At 35.6% G+C, this 22,359-nt stretch overlaps 1 protein-coding gene across 1 annotated transcript; it reads left to right on the plus strand.

Annotated features, from left to right (window-relative positions):
- The first annotated feature begins 661 nt into the window (after positions 1 to 661).
- On the plus strand, positions 662 to 20,599 carry FGL1 (fibrinogen like 1). Its single transcript, XM_054633671.2, has 8 exons — positions 662 to 768; positions 5,033 to 5,106; positions 10,282 to 10,468; positions 12,921 to 13,080; positions 13,688 to 13,785; positions 14,731 to 14,819; positions 15,689 to 15,876; positions 19,714 to 20,599. Exons 2-8 carry the CDS (start codon positions 5,041 to 5,043, stop codon positions 19,871 to 19,873), a joined length of 948 nt encoding a protein of 315 aa, XP_054489646.2. The 5' UTR covers positions 662 to 768; positions 5,033 to 5,040; the 3' UTR covers positions 19,874 to 20,599.
- Positions 20,600 to 22,359: the final 1,760 nt, after the last annotated feature.

A 22,359-nucleotide genomic window follows, 5' to 3' on the forward strand; every position in this document is an offset into this window, starting at 1 on the left:
CTTTTTTTCCAGCACATTCCTTTAAGCATACTCATTTATTGAATTCTTTGGGAAGAGCCAGCATAGAAGAAGGGCAAATACTCAGACTGTATTTTGAAACATTCTTTGATGTATTCATCTGGCTCTGAAAAGCTGGTCTAGAAAATGATTTTGTCTGACAAAGTCACTGAGACATTGTGCTTCCCAGTGCCTTGACTAAAAAAATATATCAGACAAGGTTTTTTGGTATTTTTTTCTTGTTCCCTTCAGCTTTATCTGTACTATGTTTGTTACTTTGGGTTAGGTTTTATTTAGCCTATTTCTTTTTTTTGTTACACTTCTGACATGTAACTTCTAGTCTGAGTGATTATTGGCTTTTTTCTTAAATCTATTGAGTCTGTTACATTCTCTATATACCTCTGAAGCCTAAGAGATTTAGTCTGTGACTATGGAAAGGACTGGAGTATAAAGCTGAGTATAATACAGAGAGCAATTTCTTCACCACAACAGTGAAAGGGAATAGATGATCCTTTGTTATTTTTGGTTTATTTTTGTTTCAGAAGTGTTGTGTTAGGCACAGAATTGCCATCATCTCCTTCTTATGTTGCAATTTAGTCTTGATAACTGCAACTTCTCAGCAGCATTCCAGCCTGGTGACTCATAGCAGATGTAAGCCTCCACTCTGCAGAATTTAATAGCAAAAACAATCGCAGCTTGGGAAGGGCTCTGGAATTATTTGCATCAGTTTAAGAAGATTTAACAACTTTGGGTTCTGTCCAGAAGTTAAAGGTAAACATTTAGGGTACCTATGAGGGAAGAAGGAAGACGTATGGCTAATTTCTATAGTTATGGTTTAAAAGTAATTTGTTTTTTGTAGGGCCATATAACTGGTGCAGTATTGATAATGATGTATGAATGTTTTACCAGGATCTAGGTATTTTCCTGCATTTCTAGGTAGTTAATAAACCCAGTATTTGAATATGCAGTTTCTAAATTTGTAATACTATGGGCTATACGAACAAGGCTGCTTTTAGAACCTAAAAGTAAATAAAATCGTGACTGAGCTGAGGAAAACAGGGCAATTTTTGTAACACCACCAAATTTAAACAAAGCCAAATCTGTGCATGGGTTTAATAATTTGAATTTTAAGAAAGCAAACAAAAAACTTTCCAGTTATTTTCTATCCTTTCAGCAGATTCTCTCTTACTATTATTGTATTTATTAGCAATGCAAGTCTTATTGACACTGTGCCAACAGAAAGAAACAGGCATCTGTATTCCATCTAGTTTGCTGTCTCTTAAATTCAAAAAACATAAGAACATTCTAATCATTCAAAATTTTTATAGTACAGAACTTCTTTAATGTCATCAAATCTATTCAGTAATTTGTTATTTAAAGACTTGGAAAAAATATCAGATTCAGGGGAAATTTTAATATAGGATTGACTGTGTGTGTATCCTTTAAAGAAAGCCTAGGCACAGAGAAGAAAAAAGATATCTTTCTAGAATTTTGATTCCATAGCTTCAGAAAAAAATTTCTGCCTAACTGTACAATGCACATTCCAGGTGTAATCTTGGAATAGTAAATGAGTAACCCCAGGAAAAAAATTTCAAGGTTTCACAAGAGTTGCACTTAAATTTAAATTGTTTCAAACAGAAAGTGATTTTTTTTTCAGCTAAGTGTTAAGGGCTTGTGTTTCAACTTGAAAATATAATACCAAGTTTTTCTCACTGTAGCATATGGTGTGTGATAATTAATCCACATGTGTACTGTCTGAGATTAAGATTTTCCTGGAAAGGGATATCCCCTGTACAAATTTGTGGGGTTTTTTTTCCTTTTTGTTAAATCAACACAGGTGTTATAAAACAAGTCTTGGAAGTCTCTCAACAGTTGTTAACTCTTGAGGTTCATCTGTGACTGATTAAAATTTGTAATTTTTTGCAGGTTTTTTGAGGTAAAGTTTTTATTCAGTTGTGTACTGTCAACAGAAAGCTATATAACAAGGGTGAATATTTAAAGAACTGAAGAAATTTGTTTAAGAAACTGACTTTCAGAGGAGTCTTCCTAGAGCAAGATGTTAAGCTTCCCTTGAACAGAACTTTAGCTTTCCCTGTTACTGAATACTGTGGATGTGCACCTTCAGAGAACTGTCACTAACACAACCTCTACTGAAACTTTTTTATAGAAATGTGGGTACCTAAGTAAAAAGTTACCCACATTAATTCCATGTCCAAAACTGATGATTTAGTGTGCCAAAGTGCTTTGAACGTGTAAGGGGCTTGACCCTATTTACCACTTTTCTTGTCACTGTAAAGTTGACCACTCAGTGAATCTTATTCACTGCAACTGTGAGATAGGCAAACTACAGGAGTTTATGCCTGCTGAGAATCTGGCTTCAAGGAGTGAGGTCCAGGACAAGCACTGCTGATTGTCCTCTGACTTGTCTCGGTCTACCTGCTGGGCAGTGACAGAAGCAGAGAAATGCTTTTAAGTCACCCATTTCCTTTCAGACCTTGAATTTTCAGGTCTCTTCCTAGTCTTTTCTACCTTCTCCCTTTCTTTGGAGGACAGCAGCATAAAGATTTTAGTTTCCCCTAATTACTAGAGGTCCCTCTTTGGGTTTTTTTTACCCTGTGTCCTCTCTGTTTCAGCCTTCCCTGTTTCTGACTGGTAGATCTGCCAACTGGAAGCCTCAGTTTCTCCATCCTTATAAGCCTTTTGTCTTGCATTCATAGTGAGCTTATATTGTCAGTGGCTACAGGATCAATACTCCATCTTGAGCTTACTATCCAGTTTTCTTTCTTAAAAATGAAATTCCAGGATTAAAATATCTTCACCAATTTATTTAAATTGTCAAATTCAGAAATTTATGATACTATGATTATATTTTGCCATGTCTTTTGAGCATATTTTAGTTCAGCACTAAAGCTGACATGCTGTCTCCCAAGTGCAGCCCTTATGAAGTTTCCCATAAGAGGAACATTCTATTGAAAGAGGCATCCTTAAATAGAAAGGTGACTTCATCTGAAGATAACAAACTAAAGCAACTGCACACACTCTAAACTCCTCAGGTATTCATTCTTTTTGTGCAGCTTGCTCATAGCAGCTCATACATGCTGTAAGGGACTTACCTGCCTTGATTGAGCCTCACAGTGTTCTATTTTTTTTTTTTTTTTACTAACACAAATTTCTCTGAACAGTATCCAAGATTTACTTGATAGTCTTTTCTAAAAAAATAATACTATTGTAAAGTTGTGTAATCCATTTAAGATTGGGGTTTATTTTAAGATTGATTGTGGTATTCAGGCATTCACAGTCAGTGAAATCATGATAGAACAGTTCAAATACTAAGACTAATGTGAGGGAAGAGACTGTGGTTTCATGATTAAAATAACAGGGATGAAGCAGAGTATATGAAATATGAATCTTTCAGTGAAGAAAATAGAGTCCTTTCTCTCTTAGAAAACATATTTAAAATATGCAAGGATTCAGGCTAGCAGTTAGCAGAGACAGATCATTTGCAGGCTGTCCAGATAACTAATGTACTCTTTGGTCACTCCTGTCACAGCCAGTGTCATCCCAACAGATGGCAACAGCTGCTTTCAAAACAGAAGTGACTGTAAAAGCTGTAACTACTAATGTAATTTTACTAGCTGTAATTTTAAAAAGCATCCTAAGTATTTTATAGGTAAGGGTTGAAATCTGAGATTTGTTTGGGTTGTAATTTCTGGTTTTGCATGAAGTTTTCAGATATTGGTGAAAATACAGTTGGACTTGTCCAATTTTGCACAAACTTAAAAACATACTTCTCTTAAGCACCTTGCTTATCTCTGTACTGTAAAAAGCACAGTCTGCCAAAGTTCCACTCATATTTTATATAAATTCTTGTAGAAACATGAGTGGAAATTTTCATTAAGTTGGTTTTTCAATAAACACATGCTGGTATTGAGTCATTAATCACTAATAGAAGTTTTACACTTTGTCTAACCACAAATGCTTTAAATGTGTCACCATCCCTGGAAGCATTCAAAAAATGTAGATGTGGTCCTTAGGGACAGGCTTTAGTGGTGGACCTGTCAATATTAAGTAAAGATTCAACTTGATGATCATGGAGATCTTTTTCTTAATAACTCCATGGTAAGAAAAGCAGAGTAGACGCATATTCTGGTTTAATTAGGTGTTAACAATGCTAAATGAAAATATTCATAGTTACAAAAGAAAAAAAATTCCTCCGTTGATTGCTTGCAGAAGTTTAAGATTAATTCAGAATAGTTTATGTATAATCTTTGTAAATATTTTACTGATTGGAGGCCTTGTTTTCTCTTCTGTGAAAAGCACACGTCTGTCTATAAAAATGATTTTGAAGTTCTATTAGCTAACCTTTGCAAGGCAGTCAGATACAGTGGTGATTGGTTTGGCCCATAAAATAATTATCATATGAAAAAATGGGGTCTAAAATGCTATGGGTCATAAAGTGCAAAGTATCCATAGTTATCAGTTGAAAGATGCCATTCTTGTCACCAGTAGAATAAAAGCTGATAACTATTTTGGATTTTTCCCCCAAATTGCTCTATGACAGTAAAATTATCTTGATTCCCTCCTGGTTCACAAAATTTGCACAAATCTTTAGATCAAGGACAACTAGCCCAATTCAGAATTTAATTGTATATGATGGGGATCTTTCTCACAAATTTAAAAGGCCAACAAGGAATATTTCCCTGTTCTTCAGCTTGCTTAAAATGTTTCTGCTTTTGTCTTGAAAATAAAATGTGTGCTTTTGAATCTTGAATAGCTGTCCTAAAATACACGGAGAGCTCTAATATAAAGTGGCCAAAAAGAATAAATTATCATTTTACTGGCTTTTGGAGTTGTATTTTATCAGACTATTTTAGACATTTATAATAAATCCTGCATGCGCACTGTATTTACAATTTGCAAGAAAAGAATTATAGGTTAAATAGACTATTTTTAATAAGATTTAAGATGTAAAGTGTAAATTTTTTGTTTTAATGATTAAGTTAACTAGTGTTTCCTTTGTTCATCTACTTCACAGCTTCCAAAATGAAGATTTTGATAATGATTGATTTTGTCCTTGCAGCTAGCCTGATGGATGTCATTGGCAGCTCTGTAAGTTCTAGTAATTAAATATTTCTCTAGAGTTTCTTCTAAATACTGCATACCTTATCCTCCATAGTGCTCACAATGCACATCCCCTCCATTGTGCTCACAACCTCTACAGACAATGGCAGAACCTTTGATGGAAAAGATTAGAATTCATTAAAAAATGAAAGAATAAGGAAATATCTTCAAATAGTGTTTAGTGGGGACAAGTTTCCAATAATGAAAGAGGAAACAAATGCGTAAGTTTACAATGGAAGGTCCATCACTAGGTAATGGCACTGAAGAAAGAAATCCTTTCAGTTTATGACTGGATCTGATATGAAAAAGGAGACAATAAATCTTTCCTAAAACAGGTATCATATGGTGCATGGAGGCACATTGTACAGAAGGCACACAATTACCATTCAGGTGTAATGCAAACTCAGAATTTCACCTGTAGTTTTGAGCAGCGTAGTTACAGAAATGCAAAGCACAGGCACTCCTAAAGCAGTGGCTGCAGCAGTGCTATTTCTGGGCACTGACACCTGGCATGCAGAATGTTTCCATCCTTTTCCACCTTGTCCACTGGCCCTACAACTTTTTCTCAAACAAAATCCATAACTTCATATTCTTACTTGTTTCCATGTAACTACATTGTAGTTCACACTCAGAAACAATGATCAAAGCTCCTTCACTTCAAGCTCCCAAAACCCTCTCCTATACATTCTGTTTCTCCAACAAAAACCCTAATAAAATCACACTTACTCCACAGTTTAAAATACTTCTAGCCTCACCAATGCTGCACTGCATGTCATGGCTGTCCTTACTAGTTTTATATCCAGGTCCTAAATAGCAGAGACCTAAAGGGATTGAATTCTTGATTCATAATCACCAAGGTGGAAGTAGTTGCTGAATTTACAACTATTGTTTGTGGATTACATTACCTTATGGAAAACTTTTGTTCAGATAAGTAGCTTTATAGAGGCAGAATGGAAATGACTCTCTAATCACTTCTGTTCAGTGGAGAAAAATATTACTAATTTCTGCAGAGGCCTACTGAGAAAAGAGGCATCACATTCAAATGCATTTATATATTTTGAATTATTGTTTTTCATTTAGAATATTTTGGACTTAGCTGACCTTCTGAGTAAAAACTGGGAATATTCAGAACTTCATCTCAAAGTTTTCACCTTTTAATCTAATTAAAACTCTAATTTCAATATAGAGTTATTTTGGAGCTAATTCATATTATTAAAAGTAGATGAAATAGCACCACAGGTAAAAACCTTGTATTTTTATACTTTTAATTAAGTATTCCGAGTCCAATTTGTAGCAATAATTTTAATGGAAGGTCACTGGCTGCTAAATAATTCACACAATAATGAAAGTGAATGCACATTAATTGCAGCAGCTGGTTAAATGTAGGATTGTGTGCCCAAGAGCAGAGCTGTCAGCAGTTGTTAGGTAATTGCTTCTCAATGTGTAGTGCAAACAGTTGCTTCACTGAAACAGACAGAACAGGTTGTGTTCAATCTGGTTTCAGTCAGTGGGCACCACTGTCCACTGGAGATAGCCACAGTAAAATCCACATTTTCTTGAGTATTTCAACATTGTAATGGTTTAACTTTGGTCCAAACATAACAAATGCAATATGGAATAGCAATATGTGAGAACTGTAATTTGCATTTTGCTTTTTTATTACTCTAGCTTTGCGCTGGTTTAACTTCAATGGTTTTTAAAGGATTATCCTGTGAAAAAAAGGTGTAGCAGCACATTGCAAGAACAGTCCGGTAAACTGAAGATCTAAAAGCCACATTGATCCAATTGAAGTTACAGTTACCTTGTCATTATCCCATGAAAAAAATATACATGGAATTCCAAATATGAGAACTGTGGTTTTGCTGTTCAGCAGCAAAAGTCTAATGGGATTTGTCTGGAGTTGACAGGGAGACATCAGTGAGAATGCTGAAGCCAGGGAGAGAAGAGAAAGTATCAGATACCAGTACTTTTCATATGTAGGTTACTTTCAAAAATATTTCTGCTCAAGAATTTTTCTTTTCTTTTCTTATGCTGTAATTATTCAGTATGGCTAGTCAAATATTGATTATCACTTTTAATTTACTCTCACTTCCTAAGCATTAAGAGCTTAAAACCTTTCAAATAAGGAAATTGCAATGTGTAGTGTAGATATATCACTGTTCACCCCATCATAAGTGTATTGTCTGCAAAGCAGATGAGAATCAGCTCACAGTTACTATTTTTTTAAAATTAATTCATATTTTAAGTAAATAATAACAAAAGATGGATTTTAAATGCAAGTTTAAGAATAACATTTAGAGACACAGCCTGTTGCAGACTTGTGTTTAATTTGGCTCAAAGGAAAGGACCTTTTGTATGGTATACGAAGTGGTGTCATACTGAATTTAGATACCAAGTTTTTCTAAGGTAAGATACATTTTTTTCAAGAAGTTCTATACTTGTACAATATAATTTAACCACAGCAGGAGAATGGCTTGTAGCAGTATGAAAGGGGAACTGATAGAGGCATTTCTTTCACCTGAAAGAAACACGTGTAGCTGCCTGTAGCTGCCTCTCCCAAATGCCATGTCCCTTGCTCTTTCCAGAATGGAAGGTAGCTCTTTGTGGCTCAGATCTGCCACTGTCACAGAGGTTGCCCACCTGAAGTCCTGTCTGTGAAATTGTGAGGGCCTGGCAATGGGGGCCACCCTTTCCAGGACTCTCCTATTGCATGTTACCATGTTCTCCAAGCTTGTGAGGGATGAGTTAAGACTAATACAGGCTAAACTTCTCAGTAAAAATGGTAACTATGGCAGGGTGGCTTCTTTATCACTCTTAGTATGATTAGAATAAATATTTGGTCTGACCGGGATCATGGGATTTTTTGGACAGCTTCTCTTTTATATTCAGCATTAGCTCATCATGGTGAGCCTGGAAATATTTTTTCAATACTTTTTTAATTTATTCACTCTTTCTCAATCCACCTATATATCTCTTTCTCTCTCTCTAAAGCTCTGCAGTCCTCCTTTTTTTTCTGTATTCACAGAGGACCAGACTGACAATTTGCAGTCACCTGTCAAGGAAGCCTCTTCTGAATCTCCCATTGAATCAATTCCCACTGAGTACAAAATTCAGCTTTTGTGAAGGGTTTGTATGAAGCTGCAGACACAATTGAGACAACCGCCCTGGAGAGGTTGCACAATAAATAGTGCATCTTTTCTTTGTAATATGCAACATGTCCCACATTAGCCAGTGCATCCAGTCAAGTGTCATCCCTTTAAGCCACTGTAGCAACTTTGCATGCCCATGTATTTACCTATTTTCTTCTCTTGTTTCCAGCTAGAAGAAAATGATGATATGCTAAGCATCTCGTATAGCTATCAACAACTGAAAAAATATTTTCAAGCGAAGGTTCTTAAATCAGATAGAACTTTTGGGATATTACTGGGTCGTTGGCCGCTGTGTCCCTCTAAAGAAGATGTTTGTGCCTCTGGCCCTACAGCGTCCCCTTGTGGGCAAGCATCGCCGCGGCAGCGCCGGGGCCACTCAGGGCTCCGCGCCGGGCTCAGCACAGCGGCCCGAACTGCTCGGCGTGGGCAGCCCAAACACAGCGTGCTGAGCCTTTCCCTCTCGAACGGGTCGCTGACAAACTGCCTAGTTTGTCAGAGACCTGAAAAAATATGTATTTTTTTTAATATGTATATGTATATTTTCCCCCCCATTCTTTTATTTCACTGTGTACTTTCGATTGCAGTAAAGTATGAATTAAAGCAAGTCTCTGATACACTTCAGTAATACTTAAGGCAGAAGTCTGTCCTCAGGATTGTTCTGCACAGTCTTATGATCAAATTTTTCAGTTGAACTAAATATTGCAGAAACAAATAATTTCATTTGTCATGTTCATGGAAGTGTTCATGGACAATGTGTGAAACCTGAGCTTGATGCAAATTAAAGTATGCAGACACCACTGAGGTGCTCCTCACTATGCACAGCAGTATGCTATTGCAGACATCTCTATAGTTTGGTGTGATAGGGCAATGTTCTGAGACATCAATTCTTCCATAGAAATGGCAAATATTGCAGGTCTACATGTAAATAATGTTCCCTATGAATAAGGTAGCACCAATTTAGAACTACTGCAAATTTGATCTTACCTGTCAGATTTCCAGAAAGTCACCCTTTGGTTTTGCCTTTACAGTGCTAGTTGTGCTCTTTTACAAGCTACTAAACTGTGCTTATATAAAATTTCAGTGTTACTGATGCAAAACCTCTGTCATGTTTCCAAAGCCTTTTCTCCCTCCCACTGAAATAAAATTTATTTAATATATATTTTAAACCATACAGACTGTTTTAAATTAAGTTCTCCAGATCAGGTTGTGTTCACTTTGGCTATTTTACCATAGTCTTTAATCTAAAACCAATTATTTATTGCTCAGCATGCATTCAGCATGTCAGAATTTGGAACAGCTATTCCACTATTCCAGCCCTTGAGGGTCAAGTGAGTGCAAGGTAACACTGTATCAGAATTACCACATTTCTCACCCACTCTGCATGGCAAAATTAAGTACAAAAGTCACAGCACAACATTGACTTTAACTTTTGTTTTAACGTTTATTTTTCATGTATGTTCAGGGCTTCTTAGAGACTATTTTAGCATGCCAAAAATGAGCTTAAATCTTAACAGTATTTATGTTGGCAATGTTAGGATTCTTATCATAAGAAGTGTGTAACTTAAAAGCATTCAAAAATGCACTATGAAGTTGAAAACATATCCATGTGGATTGCAGTTCTTTAAAACTCTTTGGAACCTTCACAATAGTAGTAGCAGGCTTCTCTGGATAGAAAATCTCTGTGCATGGAAGATGATAGAGATATTTTAGTGTTTTTCCCCAAAGTCCCTGCTGCATCTTTGCAGTTAGAGCTGGCAGCACTAAAGAGAAGGTCTCTTTGCAAAGTGTTCATAATATGTATGTTTTATATATTACATGCAGTAACATATGAAATAATTTTAAACAAAGTAGCAACAGAGATGGAGGTCAACATAGCATCTGTGGGAAATTGTGACCAAAATATTTTATTCAAGTTTAATTTTATTTATGTTTTGCTTGGTTGGCTCTTTGCGTCACATGTTAAATATCACATAAAGTTTGTTGATTTTACAATAAGATATGTTTTCCTCTCTAGGATTTACAGAAATGTTTTCAAGAGCAAATACGACTTCAGGGCCAGGTGAGGCTTCTGGAGCATCGTGTGAAACAGAAGCAGTTAAAAATTATACAACTCTTAGAGAAGAAAGAGACTCAGTACAGAGATTCAGACAGAGAAGATGAAAACAGTGTCATTGACTTGGAAGGAAAAAGACAGTATTCAGGTTAGAAATGGAGCTATTCTTTTCATTTCCCTTCATTGTAATGATACCCAGAAGCTTTAGCACAATTGGGCCTATTGAGATATTGTTTTAAAAACTCCTTGTAGAATGTTTGTTTAAAACACAGTGCTCAGCTTTTACCTGGACCTGTTGTGCAGGGAAAAATTGCTAATGTCAGATTGTAGTAATCAAATCAGGATTTAAGAAGTTTACTGATTTATTAGTAGTGCATAACTTGAAAACAATCAGTTAACAATCATAACTTAAAAACAAGCATAAATGTCAGCAATACAACAGATAAAAGCCAATAATAGACATTTACAAAATGTTAATCAGGAGTTTCAGATTTCTAAATGCCATTCTTTGACTAATGTCAGAAGTTCTAGCAATCTCAAAAATAACTAACTACAGGGTTAGTTCACATTCATACATTCAAATGGTTGCCTGGGTTACAAGCAGCTGACTTTGTTCCAATCTGTAAAGTCCCTGAGACCTCCATATTTACACACATAAGCCTGGCATTATGGCATCTGCATCTCACTTTAATAACATTTTCACTGAGTTGGATTCAGCTCATGACATCACAGCTTTTAAATCCTGGTTTAAAGTTGTTTTTCTAATTTCACCAGCACTCTGGTGGTGATCCACTCCTACAGTGGAAGGCTTATAATAAATACAGTGGAAGTAACATCATCCAAACTCTTGATATAATAAAACACCATCCAAAACAACAGTTGGATTGAAAATACAATTTAGGAGACTGACTTCTGGGTGGTGTTTGTTTCTAGCTGTCCAGTGCTAGAAAGTCTTAACTACTATTATTTTTAATAGCCTTGATTGAATATGCTTGTAGTGCTTATGCTTGCTGGAAGAAATACCAATATATATAACATTTGATCTCAAGGCATCGAATATAACAAAACACCATTAATATGAAATAAAAAGCAGTTGTAAATCTGACATAAAAATTTTAGCTGTGTATTTATGTACTCAGCATTCTGGAACACTTTCTTTTTATTATTAGAGCTGACTTACTTGTTACTGAAAAGATTATTAAAGCCACATTTCTCTGAAAGATATTTGTCCTTTCTTAGCATATGTCTCAATTATGCCTTTTACAATGTTACTCTAATAAACAGATCTAACTTGTTCCTGTTTCTGATTATTTTTTCCCCCATTATTTTTCAGCTTGGAAAAATGCCAAGCTTTTGGCATTTTTCTTTACAGCTTGGAAAATGCCTTTCCTGCTCATACTGTATTATTTTCTTAAACTGCTATAGCATTTTAATATCAACAGAGCTGGATAATTTAAGTTAGATAGTGAGGGGGAAATTCCATACTATATACACCTGCTAAAAATTAAGATATGCTTGTGTTTTGCTGACCTACTAAGAAATTAATTTTCTCTAAGCCAACCACACATTCTCTATAAAAACAACTTAGCTGTTATTTAAATCATGTTTTCTATTAGAGTTTATTCAATTTCTGGCATAGCTATTTGTTTTCAGTATGAAGTGTTTATTTTCTATTTCTTATCTTCACTGACACTTTCACTGAAGAGAAATATAACAGTTTATAAAGTTCCAAGCAGGCCTGGAAGTTCAGCCAATTCAGAGAATTCCTTAAAGTTAATCAGCTCTACCTCAGCCAGGAAAAACAGAAATGCTGAAAATTATATGTCTTTTCTGTATGACTGCCTGATGTGGATTACATATAAACAAAGAACTCATTTCATTTCTTAATTCCTAGAGGAAAGAATATAAGATTATACAATTACATTGCTGTAATATTTCTATGAGCTCTGAATTTTGTTATTGTTGTAAATTATATTCATCAACAGCAATGCAGACCAGACTGTGAATGGTGACAAGCCAAAGTGGTATCATTTTACACATGCACTGCACTTTTTGAGCTTAGTCTTCTGTATTCTTTTGCTCCTATTTGATAGAAGGGACAGGAGAATCAGGCCTTGCACTTGTTTCTGGTTTTAACAATGGAGATTCCACACTTTTGTTTCTGGCATTTCTGTGAACTTTCTGGACATAGAAGTGCATGTTTCTTTTTAAAAGTTACTGTATGTTACATGTGATTTTAAGGTTGTAACAGGATTCTAATGTGGATGATACCACTGTAAATTAAAGTGACACCACTTAAAACAGAGGAATTATTTTGCTAGTCAAGTAGAAACAAAAATTGTCATATTTCACGATGTGAAGATATTATTTCAAAGATATATCAAAATAATTACAGGCCAGCAAAGCTTTAGAGCAACACAAGTACAAAAAAATACCCAAAAGTCAAAGAAATGTGTTTGCAGAGACATTTCATTTTCTTAGTGTGGTTCATATGTGACTTCTACATAACATGACTTGATTACTGTTACTGACTTGATTTCTGATTTTGCCATTAAGTACAGGACTAAAAATGTTGTGTCTGATTAATGTTGTGTGAACAGATTGTGCAGAAATCTACAATGAAGGCCATAAGCAAAATGGATTTTATAAAATAAAACCAATCCAGAGTCCCAGAGAATTCTTTGCATTCTGTGACATGTCTGAAGGAGGTGGCTGGACTGTGTTTCAGAGACGTTCCGATGGCAGCCAGAATTTTGATAGGTAGGTACTAGATTACTAGGTAATTAAAACTGGAAACAAAGTGAAGAAACATTAACCAGATGGTGCTAAGTTAAATCTGAACTTTAGAAGTACAGGAGTAAGTTGTTATCCTAGATAGAAGGGAGGAATGGTTATTCTGTGGAACAGCCTCCAGATGGGATACCACTTCTGGTTCTGGCTGTCTTCTGTGAGACATCCGTTCTGATCTTTTTCTGACAACTTGTGTATTTGACACAAGGACACTTCAGTGTCAAATGCCTTAACAACTGCTGGAGCAAGGACTCTTAATGATGAGGAAAGATGTCTTCTGCAATTAGTAAAAAAAAAAAAAAAAAAAAAAAAAAAGAAACTTTTTTACCATGAAAAGAGTCAGCAGGTTCCCCAAAGAGAATGTGCAGTCTCAATCCTTGGAAGTTTTCAAGATCTGAACAGACAAGTCCTGAACAAGTCCTGATCTCATGGCTGATTCTGGCTTGAGACTGACACTGGACTAGCTTGCCTCCTGAGGTTCCTTCTAGTCTGAGTTAATCTGTGATCTAGAATTGTATTATAAAACATCCAAATAAACTTGATTTTTTGAGAAATTAGTAATTTATACCCATTTCAGACTCTGGGCTGACTATGAAGAAGGCTTTGGAAATTTTGTTTTGAAAAATGGTGAATTTTGGCTTGGAAACAAAAATCTTCATTATTTGACTAATCAAGGTAAGATTTGTATTGTAACAATAGTCTAATTGTTTCTGTTTCTTTGCACTTTCCAGGCAATTTTTTTGTTTCCCCTTTTTGTTATCATAAATCCTGAGTTCTGTTGTTAGTCTGCACGGACTTCTCTAAGTTTCAGAAAAAAACACTTTTGTATATACGTTTTCTAACAAAAGGTTCAAAACTGTCCTTAGGCCACTGGCATACTGAGAGCCCCTGTGAAACAGGGAACAGGAGACAGGAGTCTACCTTAAAATAATTGTCTCTATCCATTTTCCATCAGCATCACTAACAGTCCAGAGATGGGTATATGCTGTACCAAGACACTTATTCGGGGCTTTTTAGCTGTGTGGGCTATTACATGGAAGTAATTCTAGTCCAGTCCTGTTGATGAGGCCAGTAGTAAAAAGTTATTTCCAAATTCTAATAGCTACTCAATGTAAGCTAACTTCTGCTTTGTTGTAGAATGCTGCTGATACAAAACTTACCCACTGGCTTAGCAGGCTAAATCATATGGAGATCAGTGCCACCAGGATGTGATCCTAGTATAACTTTATTTATTTTCAGAGTATAAAAATCTGATTTTCGTAGGTGAAAATTTATTGATGAGTTTTCACTATGCTTTCACTACCACCTCAAATATTGTACTAAAATGTAAAACCTGTAAAGCCATCTTTTTTTACAATTTTTTCCCTACATTTAAAAATTTGTATTAAAATAATTCTAAAATTTTCTAGGCTGAATAGAATTCACTCAGGTGAATAAGGCAAAGAATAGCAATATATGATTTACTATGCATAAAGAAAGAAGATAAAACCCTATAAAATATGCTGAGGTGATAGAGATTCATGCTGAAAACATTTTCTTTTTAGCTTCTACTGTAAAGCCCAGTTCTGAAAAGCAATAAGATAGGCTAGTTCAACTAAAATAATTTGTATTTTTTTAAAGGGAATTATACTTTAAGAATTGATCTAACTGATTTTGAAGGAGAACGACGTTTTGCACAGTATGCAAGATTCAGAGTTGCAGGAGAAGAGGTAATAAAATATTAAATGACTAAATGTTTTAATGAAAATGTGGATTCTGTAGGCAAACAATAAACACACAGGTTCCCTAATTTCCATAAAGATTTGTGTAGAACCTTAATTTAAGGCTCTAAACCATATTTTCTTTCTTACACATGCTGATAATTTTCAAATACCTAATAAACGTGGTTTACTCTGATACATTAATTTCATACTTTCTGTAACTGATATGAATAATTTGGGTTAATAAATAGATAAAAGCAGTTTTTCTATGTTTGTTGATATTACCAACAATAATGTGTCGCTATAGGACACGAAATAAAACAACGGGGACACTGGAATCTCCAAGGTTAAAAGAAGGACATTTAATTTCTGACTCCAACATTTATAGATTTTCAAAAGTGACAGTGAATTGGAAGGTGACAGTGCCACCTCTCCAATGACACTGGACAAACCAACAGTCCATCAAATTTCCCCTCCTCCAGAAAAGAATGCAAAACAATAAGTGTTTACAGAAAAGTGCATGAGAAAGTTCGTTACAAGAATGTAAACATCAGAAGGCTTAGAAGAACTTAGAACAGGGTGACAATCATGGTAGAAGATATTCTGATTTGCTAATGTATACTGCTAGCTAGCCCTAATGTTATTTTTATTAAGTCATTTATACATATGGTTAATGACAAATTTTATCCCTGTTAAGCATCTCTACAGCCTTTCATTATTGAGGACGTCGTGTCTAAGTGGCAGGACATTTTTTAGCATAAAAATAGCAGCAAATGGAACAGGCTAGGTTCTTCTTTGTGGTTTCACTCTCTGACATGCTAATGGCTAAAGACATACAGGAATTTAATTTTCTTTTCCTTCTTCACACTTTTTATTAGCATTCTTATGAGATGAGTTGTGGTGAATACTCTGGTACAGCTGGTGACTCCCTTACGGGTGGATTTCATCCTGAAGTAAAATGGTGGGCTGATCATCGAGGAATGAAATTCAGTACTAGAGACAGGGATAATGACAACTATGAAGGGAACTGCGCTGAAGAGGAAAAGGCTGGCTGGTGGTTTAACAGGTATTTTGATTTCATATGGGTACTGTCAACTATTCTGCTCCATGGGTATTCATAAAATAATAACATGTGGTAGAAGATAGATTGGGATTGTTCATTTATTGGCAACGTGCCCTTGTCCCCTAGCAGATCTCAGTGCTGGTAAGACTGAGGCTCACCTTAGAAGGGATAGCACTTACTGTGCAGCTCAGGCTGGTCTGTGATAATGGCACTTGCCATAGGTCATCTTTGTTATCAGGCAGTGAGGAGGAGATAATTCTGCCCCTCTGAGGTAAATAGATTTTACACAAGTAGGTCATGTAGAGTTTGCCATACATCCCTGCTGTACTTCACTCTCGCATTTCTCTTGTGTTGCACTAGACCAGATGTGGCAGCACTGCAAATATCTGACAAGCTAAACTAGTGCCAGGTTATCAAGACTCATTTTTTTCACCTCACTTCACAGTACCTCACTCTTGTTATTCTTTCCAAATGGAGATGGTAATGTGTCTACTCAGTTTCTGTCAGTGTGCATGTCTGGACTGAGTGAAAGATTTTTTAAAATAGGGTTAAATAAGGGAATTTAAAAATTTTACTAACATGCAATATACCAAATCAAAAATAAAGGATAAAAATGGTAGCCTTAGCCTGTACAGATCAGCTGTGTTCTTTCCTGTAATTAAGTAAATAAATATAGCCATGAAGAGAAGCTCTGCAATCAGCTGTGTAATAGAGAGGTTTAAAATACAGCTCAGGGAGGCACACTACTCTCTCACTGTGATCTCAGTTCCCTTGGCAAGAGGTGCCAGGCTGGATCAACTCCATTGTTTCTGTTGTATCATCCTTTGTTTCTCTTTTTAACTCCTCATTTGCCAAATTCTGTTTTCATAAGCAGTCAGTGACCACCTTAACTGATATGATGTAGCTATTAACTCAGTGTTTCACAATTAAGTATTTCTTTTAATACATTTTAATATATTTGCATGGATAGTCAGCCAGCAGAGTGTCTGAGACTTGGAAAAAGTCACATGTAGACAATGGTTTTTTGCATTTCTCAGGAAAACTAAGATATAAAAGGGAAAGGCAACTATTTTGGAGCTTCTTTTCCCATGAAATCAGAGCTTTTGTAAATTTAAAGGAGTATCTGGACCTCAAATCACATAAAACTGATATCATGCCATGGATTTCATTAAGACTGAATTACCAATCACTTTTAGACCACTAAATAAGTTTTTTGCCTTTTAAAAACTTTTTTCTAATATTGGATTGATCTGGACAAAAGAATGACCACTTTGCAAAAGTAGCTGCACAGCGGAACTTGACAGTTATTTATACCTTGTAGTTGGTGCTACATAACTTCTAAAGATAGCTGACTCCTACTGGGCTAGTTCTTATTATGGTTGTGTAGCTCATGCTCTTAAAGTGACAGTCTAGCTTAATAATGAAAGTGAGTTAGTAATAGTGTCATTTCACTGCTTTGTTATTGAATTTTTAATGTTAAGCCTAACATAAAACTGAACATTGCAAAGTACTAGAAAATGTCAGTATCATTAAGTCCTACTCAAAAGGACAGTACTGGCAGAAAAAGAAAAGCACTCACAAACACATATTTGTCATGCACAGATTAGCAAATATAGAAGGAATTAGTGCTCTTGGCTGGTTTGCATAAGAGCTCCCAGCTATGAAGGAATTGTTTATAGCCAGCTCTATGCTATCAGGACTAATGAAATACAGAAAAGCCCAGATAATATGAAAACCAAGGGACGTGACACAAGTGAGGCCACATGGAAGTAGCTCAGAGTTAGTTTCAAGCCACCAGTCTCGCTCCAGCTCGGCATTTGTTGTCCTGGACTTCTGCAGAAAAATCGCCCCTTTTGTAAGCAGAGATTTTTATCTTGAATGCAAGTCCACAGAGCTGGGTTCACTCTGGTACAACGTGCAGGTCATAAGCTTTCCAGTACCCAGGGTATTGCAAAGCTCATAAGTAGCTCATAAGTAGTGAGATAAAGTTCATAAAGGTTCATAAGTAGTGACAGTGCACAATTCCAGTTGGACATCAGCTTATTCTCTCCCAGCACTCCCATTTTTAGTTATACCATGTATGGATGGTAAGAGGGATCTGTTAGGCAACAACTTGGGGCCAGATATCACTAACTCAAGCTTCCTGCCTTACCAGTCATCCCAGAGACTGCATAACTAAGTTCATGTGGGGTCAGTGGAGTCAATAAATCCAGACAGAATTCAAAGGGTTCTTCAGGGAACCTCTTATATATGTCACACAGTTAATACATAATTCAGCTAAAATATCCATGGACAGTTAATACATAATTCAGATAAAATATCCATGGACAGTTGAGAGTTGGCTGTACTTTTGAAACTACTGCAGTGTAGTTTTTAACTTTATATTAGCCTATTGAAAAGATAGGAGGAACACAGGCTGACTTTAAGGTATTTATTGACTTGTGAATAATGAATGTTTTTTCACAATATCATATCACATGCCAGTTGTTAACTTAGTATGTACAGTTACTTCAGACAACATCTGCTTGGATACTGAATACTCTGGTTTTCACTATTCATGCTTCCCAGCACTAATTAAGACTTTTTACTGGCTCATATTGCTGTTGGCAAAATTATGGTGTGCCTTCTTATGATTCTTTTAATGAAATCTGTGTTTTGATTCAAAGTGGGCAGAGTGCCTCCTCATTGCAGAATTTGTATGATTAGAAAGATTAGGTCAGCTCTGATACAAGCTTGTCATTCTCAAAAAACAAACTCAGTTTTGATGTCCACAATTTATAAGCTTTCAATTAAAACATTAAAAATTGTAAGCAATAAATAAGGATATATAGATGAGAATTTTCCTATCGAGTTTTTGTCATAGTTTTTATCTCAGTTCTCAAAAACTTTGTTAATGAAGTGTGAGCAAAGCCAAAAAGACTAAGATTTGCCAGTAACAAAACTCATAAGGTTATTTGGAATGTTTTCTGTGTGCATATTTTCTGAAGTCTGCTTTTGGAATCCATCATGGTGTTCAACAGCTAGACATTAACAGCATTTATAATGAAATACTGAATTGGCAGATAAACCAAGCTGATTCATCACAATGTGCTGCAGAAGGAACAGCCAGTTTGCTCTCCACATAAATATCTAAGCTTGTTTCTGGTAGAAACCAGGCAAGTATCAAGCTTGTGCTGTTCCCTTTTCAAGCCTTTTGGGTTTTGCTAGGGTTTTCTGTTTGTTTCAGCCACTGTATTTAATAAACTATAACTGCATTTCTGCCTGAGTCTGTTAAAAAACAACAAAACCCCCTCTACTTTGTGTAGTCAAATAAAATGCCAGCTCGGGTGATCCAGTGAATTGGTACACGTGTAATTAGCTGTCAGAATTCATCTTTGTAAATAGAAGGCCACAGGTGGGCAGGCAAACTGATGGTGGTATTCAGGTTTTGTCATACAAAATACCATGTGGTGTAACTGGAAAACCTACAGGGGGCTACTCTGGAACATCAGAAAAACACAACAGTATTTCTTTCCCAGACTGTGGTGTATGCCCTGCTGTCTACCATCCTGAACAACTCTGGAAAAATTTTCCACTGAAACAAATTAGCAGGAAAAACTAGTAATGTCAAAAACCATGGAAAGAAAAAGCAGCACTTTTGGTTAAAAGAAGCAAAACACATTTGCAATTCTTCCCTAATTAAAACACTGTTGTTTATGCGCAAATGCAAATTTATGCAGCTGTCAAACTAGGCTGGCATCAACATGGCAAAATTTTTTGACTCACAGAGAAATAAATAACAAATGCATGGAGCTTTTCAGCAGGAGGCCTTATTGCTGTTTCCCTTTACTTTCCCACCAGGTGTCACTCTGCCAACCTGAATGGTTTGTACTACAGAGGTCCCTACACTGCCAAGACAGACAACGGGATTGTTTGGTACACCTGGCATGGGTGGTGGTATTCTCTGAAATCTGTTGTCATGAAGGTCAGACCGGCAGACTTTGAATGTAATATTGTTTAAATATTCTATTAACACGATTCACCTGATTAATCTTTTAGGAAATTAATTCCAAATCAAAATGGGCAGATTTTTATTTTTCAATCTATGTATATATAAATTTGGAATGATTCCTCTGCAACCAGTAGTTTTATGAGATGTAAGTGAAAAGACAAGATAGCCTATGAAGCTTTAGATACAAATATTAATGCTAATGGGTCCAAGTGTTTTTTTAAAAAGGCAAGTGTTCACCTAGGAATAAGGACATCTTCATTAAGATGGCAAATTTTTGCCTTTCCAGTAACTTCAAATCCTTTCACCCATAAACAATGGCATTGTTACTGTGCTGTCTCAAAAATGAAAAATAATTGTACTTACACAATAAAAACCCTACTCAAATAGAAGCATAAGGTTTACTCAGTGGATGGAACATGCCTGCTTTGGAAAGGTTCAAGACTTTAGGAATGAGTTTCCTGTAAATCCCTCTGATGTAAAGGTTGTATGTGTTGTGTACACAGTGTACAAAAAAGGTTTAAAGAATGAGGCAGGAACTGAAGAAAGAGAAGGGGTGCTGCCAGGGTACAATCAATTGAATCCAGCATAGAGAAGTGGATTGTCTGTTGTTTGCTGAGGCATTTCTAGGGCTGGTCACAACATTTCAATAATTTTCAAACATTTAAAAACGTTTTTAGACGGACAGTAATTATGCTTTTCTCCTTCTTGGTAACCATAATGCTTTTTCTTTTTTCTTTTTTTTTTTCTTTTTCTTTTTCTTTTTCTTTTTTTTTTTTTTTTTGTCTTTTTTTTTTCCTTTTTTTTTTTTTTTTGTTAGATTTTACAAATCTAATTTTGAATGTTCTGTCCAGTCACTTCCTCTCCTTTCCCTTTATACTTGTCTGAACTCTCTGGGCTTTTCTCCATCTCAAGTTGCATATCCATATTTTTCTTGTACAAGAATAATGGTAAGAGAGACTTTGCTTACCCCTGGCTTTTGTGCCTGGCACTACAATAGACTCTAATAGCCAGTAATAACAAGAGTTGCTGATTTATGCTTGCTGCCCTGGAGAAGATAGGAATACTCTCTAGAAAGCTATCCAATGAAATGTAGTCCATTTCTGCTGGGCAGATGCAAATGAAGACTTCAAAGAAAGTATGGACCTAAGCTTGCTTTCCTAAAATAATTTTGCTTTTGTGGCTGAACTGCCACTCTCTCTTCCCCTGTCCAAATACAGTTTTGAACATGGCAGCCACTTTCAATCATGCTTAAAATAATGAAACTAAGTTTTGGTAAAGGTCAGTTTATAACTACATTGCTATGAATACAGGACAGCTGAATTATAACTCTGCATGGCAATTTTTCCTTCCATTTTCATCCTCCCAAAACAAAAGTTTGTAAAGAATCCTTGAGAGAATTGCATGGAATAAGGGAGGGAGGATGTTTGTAACAACTGGAGGAAGAAAGAGAGTTCTTATGAAACAATCTCACTCAATAAGATAAATCATGCTACACCTAAACAAAAACAAACAAAAAAGTGTGGAGAAAAAACAGGGCTCAGACAGCTAAAATAATGTTATAATGCAAAAATTGTGCCAATGAAAATCTGCAGTATAAAGCTTATAAGGTGTCTTTTTTTTGTGGTAATAGCAGATATTCTAGATAATCCAGTCTTTCTCTTGATGTATCAACTGATACTGTGCTAGAGATTTCTAGCCTTTAGCACATCCCTGTACCCATGCATGAGAGGACCAATGAACAGCTATTCACCTGCTTATTTTGAACTTTGTTTAATTAGTTTCACCAAATTATACTTGGTATCTGGGAGGAAGGCCCTTCTTGTGTGTGTGTAAGGGGGTTAAGGGGGAGGGAGGGAAGTAAAGAGAGAGAGGGAGAGAGAGAGAGATAGTAAGAGAAATTCAAGATTAAAACAGAAGATCTGATAAAGTATTTTTATTCAATTTTATTACATGTAACTGAAATTGGGTTCCTATGTAACTATGCAAATGTCTGTAGGTATGGGTTATTAATAATGTGATGGAAGTTTTGGAGTAGTTGAAAAAATGTTGTAAGTTCAGTATTTCCCATAATAATTTTCAAATTGTTTTTTCACTCTAAGAGGAGAAAGCTTTAATTATTAGGAAAAAAAACCCCAAACGAACAGAATGCCATTATGTAGGATTTGTAAAAACATCTTTATTTTTTCACTAAAATGGAAAGATTAACTCATGAATTTGGAGAGTATCAAGGCATATCATATTCCACCAAAATAAAAGACAAGGAAGATTCATGCATAGGAAAGTTGGATTTTCAGTACAAAAAAAAGAAAAGACTTTGAAAATTTACAGATAGTGCTCACAAAATCTATGATAATTTTTAATATACTGCAACATAAATCCTAATGAAATCTTTTGGCTGAGTGAGGGTGCTTTTGACATATTCTGATATAAAATTTAACTCCTTTTCTTTACTGTAAATCATAAAATGAAAAAGACTCAAATCTGTCTTTGTACAT

The sequence above is a fragment of the Agelaius phoeniceus genome, chromosome 4, assembly GCF_051311805.1.
Source record: "Agelaius phoeniceus isolate bAgePho1 chromosome 4, bAgePho1.hap1, whole genome shotgun sequence".
Taxonomy (NCBI): Eukaryota; Metazoa; Chordata; class Aves; order Passeriformes; family Icteridae; genus Agelaius; species Agelaius phoeniceus.